General features: G+C 48.2%; 1 protein-coding gene across 2 annotated transcripts in view; it reads left to right on the top strand.

Annotated features, from left to right (window-relative positions):
• Positions 1-12614, top strand: part of TRIM23 (tripartite motif containing 23) — a 712673-nt gene that overhangs the window by 373392 nt on the left and 326667 nt on the right. For both annotated transcript variants that reach the window (XM_078675155.1, XM_078675156.1), the window contains exon 5: positions 12273-12455. In XM_078675155.1, coding sequence (XP_078531281.1) covers positions 12273-12455 — 183 coding nt within the window. The remainder of the gene's footprint in view (positions 1-12272; positions 12456-12614) is intronic.

Here is a 12614-nt window from a genome sequence, read left to right as displayed (position 1 = left end):
GTGAGGATTCCAAATCATTGCCCAAAAGACAATCTACTGGAGGTCTGAACTAACTACAACCCTTTTGAGGCCAGTTACCCCTCCCCAGGAGAAATTAACAACTGCCATACTGTGATTGGTAGTGACATTGCTAGCATTGGTCACTAGGTAATCTGAACCTAGCATGATCTGGGCAGGGTCCACAAATGTTGGTGTCACCATGGTGACACTGGCACATGTGTCCCTGTAGGCCTGAGCCATTTTTCCATTAATTAAAGGCGTTTGTCTGTATTTGCCCAGAGTACTAGGACTTACAGTAGGGGTCATATCCATGTCCCCAGTACAAACAAGAACTGCCTGAGGAGGAATTCTAACTAAGTCAGAACCCACCTCAGTTCCCAGGGTTAACCCAACTATAGCCTTGGGAGGTACACTACCACTACTAACTGTACTAGGGGGTGCAGGTGTCTTAGGGACAGTAGTGGTAGGAGTTTGGCCTTTCTTGGTGCACTCACTAAACCAGTGAGTCTTACTTTTACAGTATTGGCACCATGGTTTCTTAGGACCATCATTCTTCTTCTTTTGGGAAGTTTGGGACCCACCCTCCTTAGGTTGTTGGGGCCCTGTTGAAGACTTCTGGTCATTTTGCTTATTCTCATTACCCTTCTGGTCTGCTTTCTTCTGGCCACCACCCTGGTTCTGGTTCTGCTGCTTGACCCTTGTCCTGACCCATCTGTCTGCCTTCTTTCCCAATTCTTGGGGAGAGGTCAGATCTGAGTCAATCAAGTGCTGATGCAACAACTGGTTCTGACAATTATTTAAGATGTGTTCTCTCATAATTAGATTTTACAATCCTGTGTAATCAGTAACTTTACTTCCCAGTAACCAGCCCTCCAGAGCCTTAGTGGCACAATCAACAAAGTCAGTCCAATCTTGAGCCTGAGTTTTCTGGGTATCCCTGAACATCAACCTGTACTGTTCAGTGGTTAAGCCAAACCCATCAATCAGAGCAGTTTTTAAGACTTGGTAATCATTTGCATCCTCATCTCAAACAGTGAGGAGCTTGTCTCTACCTTTACCTTCAAAGGAGAGCCACAATATAGCTGCCCACTGACTCTGGGGTACCTGCTGTACTTTGCAGGCCCTCTCCAAAGCAGTTATCCACTTGTGGATATCATCCCCTGTCTTATAGGGGGGCACTATTTTACTCAGGTGTCTATTATCAAAACTCCTGTCTCTATCCCTGGGGATATTGCTGCCACCAGTGGGGACTACCCCACTCAACTGCTCTCTAGCAAAGGCAAGCTTCTCTTTGGCAAGGGCAAGTTCTTCCCTCTGGATCCTCAGATTAGCCTGCTTCATCCTTGCTTCATGCTCTCTCCTCTGAGGGGAAGTCATTCTCCTCTGAGCAGAGGCATGAGAGTGCACAGATCTATTGGAGTCCCTAGAATGAGATCTATCTCTTCTAACTCCAAAGTTAGGCCTGCTCAGGGTCAGTACTGGGGGTCCCCCAGATCCTTTCCTATGTAGGTCTAAGTTGGCCCTTGTGAGTCTGCTGACTATCACAGAGCCATTGTCTGCCTCATCCCCAGATTGTTCTTCTTCTTCCTCCTCCTCTTCTACATTCTCTGTTTCAGGGAGGTCTGGATCTCCAAGAGTACCTTCTAAGGCTGGCATGCTCCCATCTGTGTTAGAAGCCTTTCTAGCATCATATGTCTCTAAGAGACCTAACCGAAAGGGAGTGGTAGGGTTAGAACCCTGTTTCAATTTCCTGGAGGTACACAATTGTCTCATCTCCTGGAAACTGAGTGCTGCATATTTGGAAAGGACCTGTGGAGGGTCACTAACCACCTGGGGAGTCTCTGAAGTCTCTCCATGGGTAGACATGCTTTCTAGTGAGGTTTAAGTGGTGCACTTACCTACACTATGGGTTTTCCTACTGATCCCTTGCTAAGAGTTGTAGTCAGGGTGTGCTAGGCTCTTTCTACTACAACAGCTGGTTCAGTAGAACTCAGAGTATTTCTAAGCTTGTTATATGTACCTAGGTACCTTATGTGATCTTTCAAATGATATTTCAAGATTATACGTGGTAAAAACAACAGCAAGCTCAAATCCCAACCGCTGCACACCAATGTGAGAAGTTGGCCTGATATATGATGCTCACTAGTTCTAGTGATCACCTTGTATCAGTCCAAACAACCCTTATGGTGATTGGTTGTAAGTCAACCTTATAGACCAGCTATCCTAATGGTAGCATGGACAAAGCAGTCTTAGGCTAAACTCTTTTGGCATGTGAAGCCAGCTGTTTTACCACAATATAACCCCTTGAATACCAGATGAAAGGACACCACACAGGTTGTTATGAAAATAAACAGTATATTTATTAATAACAACACCTCTGAACTCTTTATGAGGTCAGAGGGCTAAGCACATGACAATCTCTTACGAAAAATACTACAAGTTGTACAAAATTACAATGGTGCCCTAGGGGCACGACAAACCATATACTAAGTAAGTGGAATGTGAAAGTCGATAAAAGGAAAGGAGCTGTCCAGAGGCTGTAGGATCGATGGGACCACGCTATCCTAACTTCAGGTAAGCAATAGGAGGCCCACAGAACGCGTGTGCAGAGTGTGAACTCACACGCGAGATGCGTAACAACGTCTATGGACAGTACAGTTCGAGTTAAAGGTGAGTACGGACAATCCTGACTAGGTAGGACTAAAACGACTGTGGAACTGGACACTAGGACAGTTAAACTACCCTTGAGCACTGAAATGCTCTTGTTACCTCACCCACGGGCCGTGGGTGCACAGGTGTCAAAGTGCGTCGGGTTCTCGCGTTGTGACTGGAGTGGAACCAGGAAGGAACCAGATGTCGTCGTCGCGATCAGGTGAAGAGTGGACGCTTGACTCTGCAGCCACGTGGACCAGGAGGCGTATTCGACGGCCAGGATGGAGGCACGAGCGGTCCCACGCAGGCTCTCGCTGTCGGCGGTGTCGGATCCGGGATTGGACTCAACAGGCCTTGGCAAAGGCAATCCACGCGGTGAAGGGAAAAGACGTCTGGTGCGGACTAGGAGAGTCCGGGGTGCCCCTCTTTTGGAAGGGAGCAAGGGCCAGTCTGGAGCAACCAGACCAGCAGTGAAGATTCAAAGGTTCGTCGTCTGGGAGGTCACTAGCCAGCCGGCAAGTGACCAGACAACGCGTCGAGCAGCAACAAAGCAGAAGGGCCCCACGCAGATCTCGTGGATGCTGGAGGGCTGATCTTCGGTGCAGGGGCTGCTCGGGGTTGGGGCTTCTCAGTCCCCAAAGCACTTGGTCGAGTTTACCTCGGGAGTCGTGCTGGAAGTGAAGTGCAGTTTCTTCCAAGATGGCCGGTCCCACGTGTCTCGTCGCACCCACGGGTCTCAGGTTTGCTGCAGATGTAGGTAGAGGTCGGAGGGGTCTGGGAATCCGGGTCTCGTCGGGCTCTGAAGTCTGGATCCTCGAGGGAAGACGACAAAGTGAAGCCGCTGGACGCTTGATGGTACCTGCAGTTGCAGGGTGGACACTCCTTGTCCACAAGGGAGATTCTTCAGTCTTCTGTGGAGCAGAACGTCGAAGGCCAGAGTTTCTTCTTGTTGAATAGTTCAGGATAATCTAATTTGGAATGGGACCAGCTCCTACCTTTATTCTCCTAAAGGGGGCTGCACTACTGACTAGGTCCCTCCCCTGGGTCGGACCAGGAAGGGGGGTGGTTACACCCCCTATCCTTTGTCCGGTTTCCTGCCAGAGCTGGGGCTGGGATGCCCCAGCAACTGGTTTGAACCGGTGTATGCACAGGGCACCTTGTGTGCCCCAGGCATGTCTCATTCCTTTCAGGCCTCCCTACCTCAATACACAAAATCCTGTCTGGGGTGGTGCTAGCACCTCCCAAGGCAGGAAACCCTTTGTCCAGGCCATCCTCGCTGGAAGGACTCCCAGCAGCAGGAGGTCAGACTTGTGTCTGTGGTGGCAGCATCCATTTTGTGGTGCTGAGGCTCGAGTTAACTTTAACCGGGTTTCACAGTTACATACATGTCGTGTCCCTCTAGAAGGGTGGAATGCTACCCCCGTCTCCAGAATTGGCGAGGGGGTAGTATTCCAAATCGTATGACACCTTACTCGACATGTTTTGATAATGTTATACCAGAGTTAGCATTTAACCGCGAGGTTGATAATGCACTTAAGAGTATATGGTATAGCGTTATCATGGAACAGCTATTAGGACTTGGTTCCGCAAGCTGCAAACGGGCTCAGCTCATGCCAGAGCACCATCTCACATAATTCCAAGCACTCTGCCTTCAGGATTGATAAGGCCTTCCATAGGAGTGACTGATAGGAATATATGTGTCCATTTTAGGGTTAGATATAGGTATACTATATCTACAGCAAAGGGTGTTTACACCACCTTGCCCCAGCTGTCATGCAGCCAGTTGTGTTGTCAGATTTAGATGGCCAGCCAGGGGTGGCATAATACATACTTCAGCCCCTGGTAGGCCCTGGGTACACCTATGCCCTGGGTACAGGGACTGATAAGGTGGCCCAGTACCAATTGGTAAATGCACCTAAAGTACATGGTTGTCAATTTAGAGAGAGAACAGCTAGGCTGTGGGTCTGATTAGCAGGCCCACAGCCAGGGAAAGTCGTAAACCAGTGAAGCAAAAAGCAACAATCTGGGGTGACCATAGGATTGCAGACCCCACTCGCCTACAGGGGTCAGCTGGGATGAGGCCACGAGGTTCAGGCACTTTGTCCTGCATGTTCAGTTAGGCCCTCGGAAGCTGTGAGATGTAGACCCCGATTTGACGGTGTCGTTTTGGTAGCTAGGGTACTTTCCAAACATGGATACCGGCGGTTGTGCAGTCGATAAAACACCAGTGTTTCTACAATGTAAACCTGCACCATTCGACCACATAGCACAGCTGGGGTGCCTGTTCGTATTGCCCTAGGTGTGGAACATCAAGACCTCCATCTTCATGTTTAAAGTATGTCCGGTAGCATGCCATGCCGGCCTTCTTCCCGACCCAGACAAAATCCACCAGAAGGGGCTGTAGTTTGGCGAGAACCTGACGAGGAGGCTGCAGCGGCAGGGTCTGCATCACTTGGAGGATGTGAAGAAGTAAAGTCATTTTGATGGCGGCCAGCCTGCCCAACCATGACAGTGTAAGTCTCTTCCAGGTCAAGAGTTCTGCTGGAGTATTCGACAAAAGATCAGTATAGTTCTCTCGGACCGTTCAGTCAATTGCAGGAAATATTTTCAAACCCAGATAGGTGATGCCATCTGGAGCCTATACAAATGGAAATTTCGCCACTAGACGGGTCTGTTCAGTCTTGGGGATAGTGAAGCTGAGAGCTTACATTTATTTTTATGTTAATTTTGAAGTCCGACACCAACCCAAAATCTTCAATTTCCAGCAGTAGGGTGTTAGGAGAGGCGAACGGCTGAGTAAGGAAGAGCACAACATCATAGACCTGGAGAGAAATCTTATGTTCCCTGTCGCCCATGTGGACCCAAGTTATTGCTCCATGTTGGCGGATACGTTTCGTGAAGGGCTCCATATATAGAGCGCATAACAAGGGCGACAGAGGGCACCCCTGTCCGGTATCTCACGAGATCTTAAAGGGGCGAGAGAACACCGTTCACCCTGATCCGTGCCTTTGATTCATTGTATGTACAACACACCCATTTCAAGAACCTCGTACCTAGACCAAACCTGTCCAGCGTCAGCCGCAGATAAGACCAGTGGACCCGATTGAATGCCTTCTCAGCGTCCACCGATAGAAGCAAGGCCGACGTCAGGGAGCGCTGGACCTTGTCAAAAAGCTGACACATTCACCTAGTCCCATCACTGCAACTGTGTTACGGTATGAATCCAGACTGGTCCGGGTCCACCAGATCCTGCATATATGGTGCTAGTAGAGCAGCCAGGATGCTAGTAAATATTTTCAAGTCAACATTTAGCAGGGAGCTGGGGCAGTATGAGGCACATTGCTTCGGTTGTTTACCTGGCTTGGGTATCACCACTACCGCAGCCATGGCATGAAAGGAGCAAGAGCTCAAGCGCCACTGAATGAATCAAAAAGACATGTGGGAAATGGGGCAAGATTAGGTGCGAAGATTTTATAGAAATCAGAGGAAAAGCCATCTTCCCGGGCTTTTTGCCTGAGGCGAGTCCCTGTATGCTCGCATCACTTCATCTGGGTGAATATCTTCGTCCCATGTTAGCTGCCTCTAAAGTCGGCAGAGAAACCACTGGCACCTGGTTCACATAAGCCACTGCCGCTTCCTCGTCCAGAGAGTTGGCGGAATAGAGGGCAGTCTAGAAGTTTTCAAATTCGCTAGCTATGAGATTGTCCATTCGTATTATCTCCCCCTGAGATGTTTTGATCTCTGCGATGCGGCGTTTAACTCTTTGGACTCGAAGTTGATATGCCAGGAGTTTCCCTGCTTTGTTCCCCTCTTCATAATAGCGCTGTTTAGTGAGCAAGAGCGGATACTCTGCCCGGTCGAAATCCAATGCTTTCAATTGCTTTCGCTTAGGGGTAAGTTGACATCTAGATTGAACAGAGCCTGTAAGCTGATGTACCCCCTCCAGTTCCCTAATCCGACCTTCCAACTGATCCCGTTTGTCCCTCGTGTCTTTATTTGGCATAGCTGTTATCACGATAAACTGACCGCGGATCACTGTTTTCAAAGTGTCCCACAGCAAGGGGGCAGAGGTAATGCCATCATCATTGGTATCGTAGTAATTTGTATTGCCCCCTTTACCGCTTCAATATTTGTATTGTATGTAAGCAATTTGTGATTCAGCCTCCACATTCTTTGGCAAGTGTGATCCCCAGTCAACTGCAGGGTGAGGGTAATGGGAGAGAGGTCCGAGAGCTCCACTATCCCTATTTTAGCGTTTTGTATTGCTAATCTGGCATTCAAGGACGTCAGGAAAAGATCTATACCGGCATAGGTTTGGTGAGCTGCTGAGAAAAAGGTGTATTCCCGAACAGTGGGATTGGGCTGTCGCCAGACGTCAACCAGACCCACCTCAGTCAGCCACTGTTACCTGGATTCCGAAAGTGCCCAGCGTGTCCCACCCTCTGCATAGATCTCTCTATTGAGGTTCGCTCACTATGTTTAAATCTCCATCCACTATAAGGTCCTCATCTGGGGATTTCAGGATGGTGTTCAATGCCTCTCTTAGGAATGCCTCCTGGTGGTCGTTTGAGCTGTATATGGATGCAAGCAAGTAAGTATGTCCCCTCATCGCCACTTGTAGTGCAAGACTTTTTCCTGGTATCACTACCTGGGTATCTAGCACCCTTCCAGGTAAGTGTGTTGCGAATAGGATGGCCCACCCCTGCCTTCTTCCCTGATACAGAAGAGAAGTATTGGCGATCGAACCATCTTGATTGAAGGCATTTCCAGACAGTGCGCATTAAGTGTGTCTCCTGTAAAGGCAACTGTCACATAGGGAATCCCTGAGCAAAGTAATGAGCATGCACCTTTTTACAGGTGAATTAAGGCCTCATGTGTTGAGGCTCAATAGCGCGACCCTAAGGGGAGCCATTAAAAGAGAAATGGATGCAAATGTGCAGTGTGTCGGGCCATCCCGCCAGAGGGATCGGGGAACCACTCCCATGTGTCCCACACCAAGGAAGGGAAACAACAGATACTAATGAGGAACAAAGAGATGCCCAGCTTGTCCCTGCCCTTTGAGGTCCCCAATTGTCGTGTGTATTAGGAAGGATAGGGCCCATAAGTTGTCTTGGCATTATTCCTTTCTGAGTGATGTCCCACGTAGTGCCCCAGCAGAGCCTCCGGCATGCCGAGTAAGTTGGCAGGACTAGCCCGAGAAAGAAAGACTCATGGGCACCCCCTTGACTCCCTTCTGCAGTTGCAGCAATACGAGTAGATGCAACATACCCTGGTTCTCAGGAGAGGTATTACAATCCCCAGTCCCTATCTGTAAGAAAAATGCATCAAAGAGGCATGAGAAAGAAAGGAGGAAAAGAAAGTTGAGAAAATAATGTAGTGATAAAGAGATCAACAACAAGAGAACAACCAGAATATTGGCAACAATATCACCGTAGTGTAAGGGTCCGTGAGACAGACAGCCTAACATCACCATAATCAAAGTATAGTGGTGCAGGGTTGGGCTTCACCTTATGTGGCCGAGCTCATGTTCCATCCCAGTAACTGCAGGTAACCAGCAATCCGAGAGAATACAATCTAGTGTGACGTTGGGGTCACTCTGAGGTCTCCCTTCTATCTTCACGATCTTGCAGCTGTCGAAGGAGAGCCTCCCGTTCCTTCTGGTTCATTTTAGATTGCTGTGAAAGTTCATCTTTCACCTTCCTGCGTCGCTTTCTTGGTTACGGAGTCTGCTTTGCCAGTACTTCAACAGCCTCTTGGTCCAGATTCTTCCCATCATCCAGGTTGGCTCCCAGTACAGCTAGCGCTTTATTCAGAACCGCACTGCATGTGCCTCTCTCTTCCGGATGAAGATCAGCAGAAAAGGGTGCCCCCAGCGATAGTGGATTCCTTTCTCGTGAAGGTAGGTGTTAGCTGGCTTCAGAGTTCTGCGCCGCTAAGAGGGTGAGGCGGAGAGGTCTTGATATATGCCCACCTGCGGGCCCGCAAATAACACAACTGCCATGTCCTGTGTTGCATTCATAATGATTGCTTTCTGCCTGCAGGAATGAAGGCAGGTAAATATGTCTTGCGGTTGACCTGGGCCTGTTGCGTGGCGTCCGGCATGGTGGATTCGGTTGAGGGTATTCTCCTTGTTGCCCAAGGTTGGAGCGACGTATCTGAAGAGCCGCATCACAAAATTCTCCAATTTCCCGGCACCCACCTGAAGAGGCACTACCTTGATGCGGATATTGGAGCGTCACAACCTGTTTTCAAGGTCCTCTAAGTTCAGGCACAGGTCCTCATTCTGGTCCAGCAGCTACCGAGCGTGGTCATTCAGTTCTTCCTCCTTACGATCACGGGTCCTCTCGAGTGTCTATGCGGTCACCCAGTTTAGTGATGTCAGTTCTGAACTGTTTTATGTCAACAGCAACCTCCTGGCGTAGACCTGCAAAGTCTTCCCTAATGTACCAAATAATTGTTCCAGGAATTGGCGAGGGATTGACTCTTCCATGCCAGTTCCGGGCAGGTCCAAATCTCTCTCCTGTATGTGTTAGCTGCAAGTTGGGGGCATTCCCATAGTTATTTTTGTTCCTGCCTTTTGCAGGATGTCTTTGATGTTCACCTCCTTCTTTGTGCTGTGGGATGGCATCTCGGGAAGGAATAAGCCCACGGGAGCCAGGTAGAATCTCACTGGGCTTACAATGTGGGCACAGACTGTTTACAAGCTAGTGCATGTGATTCTCACCCAGCAGGCTGTTGTAGTCCAGAACCCCAAAGTCCCACAAATCCTGTATTGTGAAGTCCCAGAAATCCAGGCTGCAGCTTCTCTTACTGTATTTCCCTGTGGCCTCAAATACTCCGGTCATGCCTCTCTTCACCCTGCCTCAGGTCACTAGGTCCGGGTTCTCAATTGAAGGTGCTGGTTACAGTTGTGTTAACAGGTTTCTCCACTGTGCCTGCATGTGTCTTCTGTGCCAGCGCGTCTGATCCCCCGCTAGGGCACCGTCCTCTCTGTTCTCTTTGTCACCGCTTTCTCTGTGTGCCATCCGACTTGTGCGCAGATGTCACCAGAAGGCCCAGCACCGGTCCTGGACCGAGGCCTTCGACAAGGCTGCCGTCTCCTGCAGTTAACGGGAGCCATGTCTCTGAAGATGGTGCCGCTGCTCTACTCGGCTTATCTCGCAGTCCAGGCCACCAAATTAGATCTGTGGGGCAGCCCCGGATCTCCGCCAGGAATCACAGCTCTCCAGGTCCGCAAGAAGCCCATCCTCCGGAGCCTCTAGCGCGGGGTCCCCTCAGGGAGTCTTCTCCTATGCCGGATGCCCTCTCCCGCCGCTGGAAATGCTATTGTTGGCCTCGGTCGGCAGAGCTCCGTGAGAAGGCTGCTACTCCACCGACATCTTGGCCACGCCCCTCTCAAACAGTACAAATTAAACATAATTCACAGCGAGCAGGGCACATTAGGATGCAAATAAAAAGCACTTCCATTCTATCGATAAATTGTCTGTGTAAAATAGAATTGTATTCACACCAACATTTGTAAGGGATTTCTTCACAAAGATTGTGGCATGACCCTTGTGTTCTTATGCCTGCGGTATGGCAGACTTCATAGGTTGCAAAACTTTACTTCACTCTCACAGAGACATGGAGTTGTGGGTTATGGTTCCTTTGTTTATGCTTACATTCACAATAGTAGTAGAGGAGTTGGCCTAACGGCTAGGGCGGTTGACCTCGAATCTGGGATGCTGGGTTTAAGTTTCGGCAATGACGCTGAACATCCTGTGATTCTGGGCAAAGCCCTTAATCTAACAGTGCCTAATACAAATGAATGTGTCCTCATGTAAAGCAACTGCTGCTATGTAAAGCGCTCTGATACCCGATTCGGGTGAAGTGTGCGCTATATAAAACCCTGTTAAAAAAAAACAAAAAAAAAAAACAGTACTACTTTTTCGAGCTAATCCTCTTCCAGGCAGTAGTCCTCAGTACAAAATAAGAGACAGTTGACCATTGTTTGCTTTAACTGACTAAGACAGGTGGTATGCATGCTAGATCATCTTTCAATTCCTTCGTATTGTCACATTAGCAATAGGCTTTAGTCCTGAGGATTTCAGTCTTGTCCCAAGCCAATGGGAGTGCAGTCAAGATTCCTGTCCAATGCCTTCTCTGGGTCTGGTCGCAGAACTAACGTTCAAAGACACACAGGATATAGTGAGTGGCACTTAGGGTCAAACTATATGCTTAAACAGTTGCAGGTAGTGCCACACTTATTTTCCATGTAGACGTTGTGTAGCACTTACAATTGTAGGGTGAATCTTCTGTGGGCACAGTTCAGTCCCATAAGAACTACTGTCACATCCATTGTATTACTGGTAAGGACAAGCTAGCAGGGAATATGCATCTCTCCCAAAACATGCCTCAGCAAATCAGGGCTTTCTTGGTGCCCAAGCTCTTTTTCCTGGGCTGGCCACAGGGTCTGGGTTAATGGCAGACAGCACCATCTGCAGACCAAAGCCTTACATAGCAGTTCTGTTTTTAGGTCGAGCCTAGTGCAGCGCGCATGCGCTTCTCTATGGGAGGCTTCTTGTGAGCACTCCAAACTTCCCCGTAACTTCTCCGTGTGGGTCGGACTCCTCCCACACATTCTATTGGCCTTTGCTTGTGGCTTTCAATAATGAAAGCACCAAAATGGCCAAACGCGGGTGCTTGTCCCACCTCTTGTCTAAATGTTCACTCCCACGGCCTAAGGGTCTCTGGAGCGAGCAGCAGTGCGCATGGTTTTTCTCTGATTGAAGTCTGAAGTGTCTATCCGAGTGGTTCTTACTGCTTATGTTGAACATACATACGTCTTTTTAGTACTTGGACAACCGATCATGACCATGTATAATTGCACACTGTCAATGAGTAGTGTATATACAGAATCTCTTTTGATACAGTTCATCACACTACGTTTCAATTGAGCACCCTGTTTTTAAATTGCTGTACGCATATATAAGACACATGTGGAATAATGACATTGCTTTCCTACCCTAAGTGTCCTAAGTAATATTGCTACCTGCCATACAGTCCTCACTAAGCCTTATGGCCCCTTCAGCAGAAAACAGTAGGTGCAATTCTTTAGACCACCTCTATCACTTCCCGCTTTACCTTTTTGACTGGTAGGGAAGAGGAGGCTGGGAGTGAAGGCTGACTTATTCAGCCTCCCTATGTGTGGTGTTATCTATACTTTCCTTGAGGCTTCTGCGTCCCAGGCCATGCCCTAGTAACAAATGTGTCCTTCGGGGCTGCTGTTCTTTATTCTTTACTTTGACCTTCTGCTGAGAAAATCTCCAATAGCTTCTAGGTATACTATTCGAATAATCTTTTCTTTACATAATTAGTATTTATATGGTACACACAACAAGAGCTTCATATGCCCTTGCCTATATACCAAGCTCCCAAGCCACACCCGCCAGGCAAAAGTTTGAAAGGAAGGAGATGTGAGCTGACATTGGAGACGACTGATTCAAAGCATAAATGCAAGCAGGTAAACTTCTAAATATGTGATTCACTTTAGTCAAATTTAAGAAACAGAACATTGGTGCTTGCTTTGAATTGTATTTAGTACATTTTCAGATTTTTTTCTTCTCTGTCTTTGTATCTAGCATGCTGTTCTAGAGGCAGAAGCAAACCAAATCCGTGCATCTATTTTGGACATGGCACACTGTATAAGAACCTTCACGGAAGAGATATCAGAGTACTCCAGGAAACTAGTTGGTATTGTGCAGCACATTGAAGGTGGAGAACAAATAGTTGAAGACGGCAATGGAATGGCACACACTGAACATGTAAGTAGTATGACTCTCTGGGTTTCACACCTGTTTTTTGTTTCAAGTGAAATGAAAGCAACCATTGTATTGAATGCTCTGTATGTCCTTTTTGTATCAATTTACAAATGTATGTAGGTTATATGGAACATAATCTGTTGTGCTCTTATAAGCAGCATA

This window comes from Lissotriton helveticus, chromosome 2_1 (assembly GCF_964261635.1).
Source record: "Lissotriton helveticus chromosome 2_1, aLisHel1.1, whole genome shotgun sequence".
Taxonomy (NCBI): Eukaryota; Metazoa; Chordata; class Amphibia; order Caudata; family Salamandridae; genus Lissotriton; species Lissotriton helveticus.
This window is presented reverse-complemented; position numbering and strand designations above follow the sequence as displayed.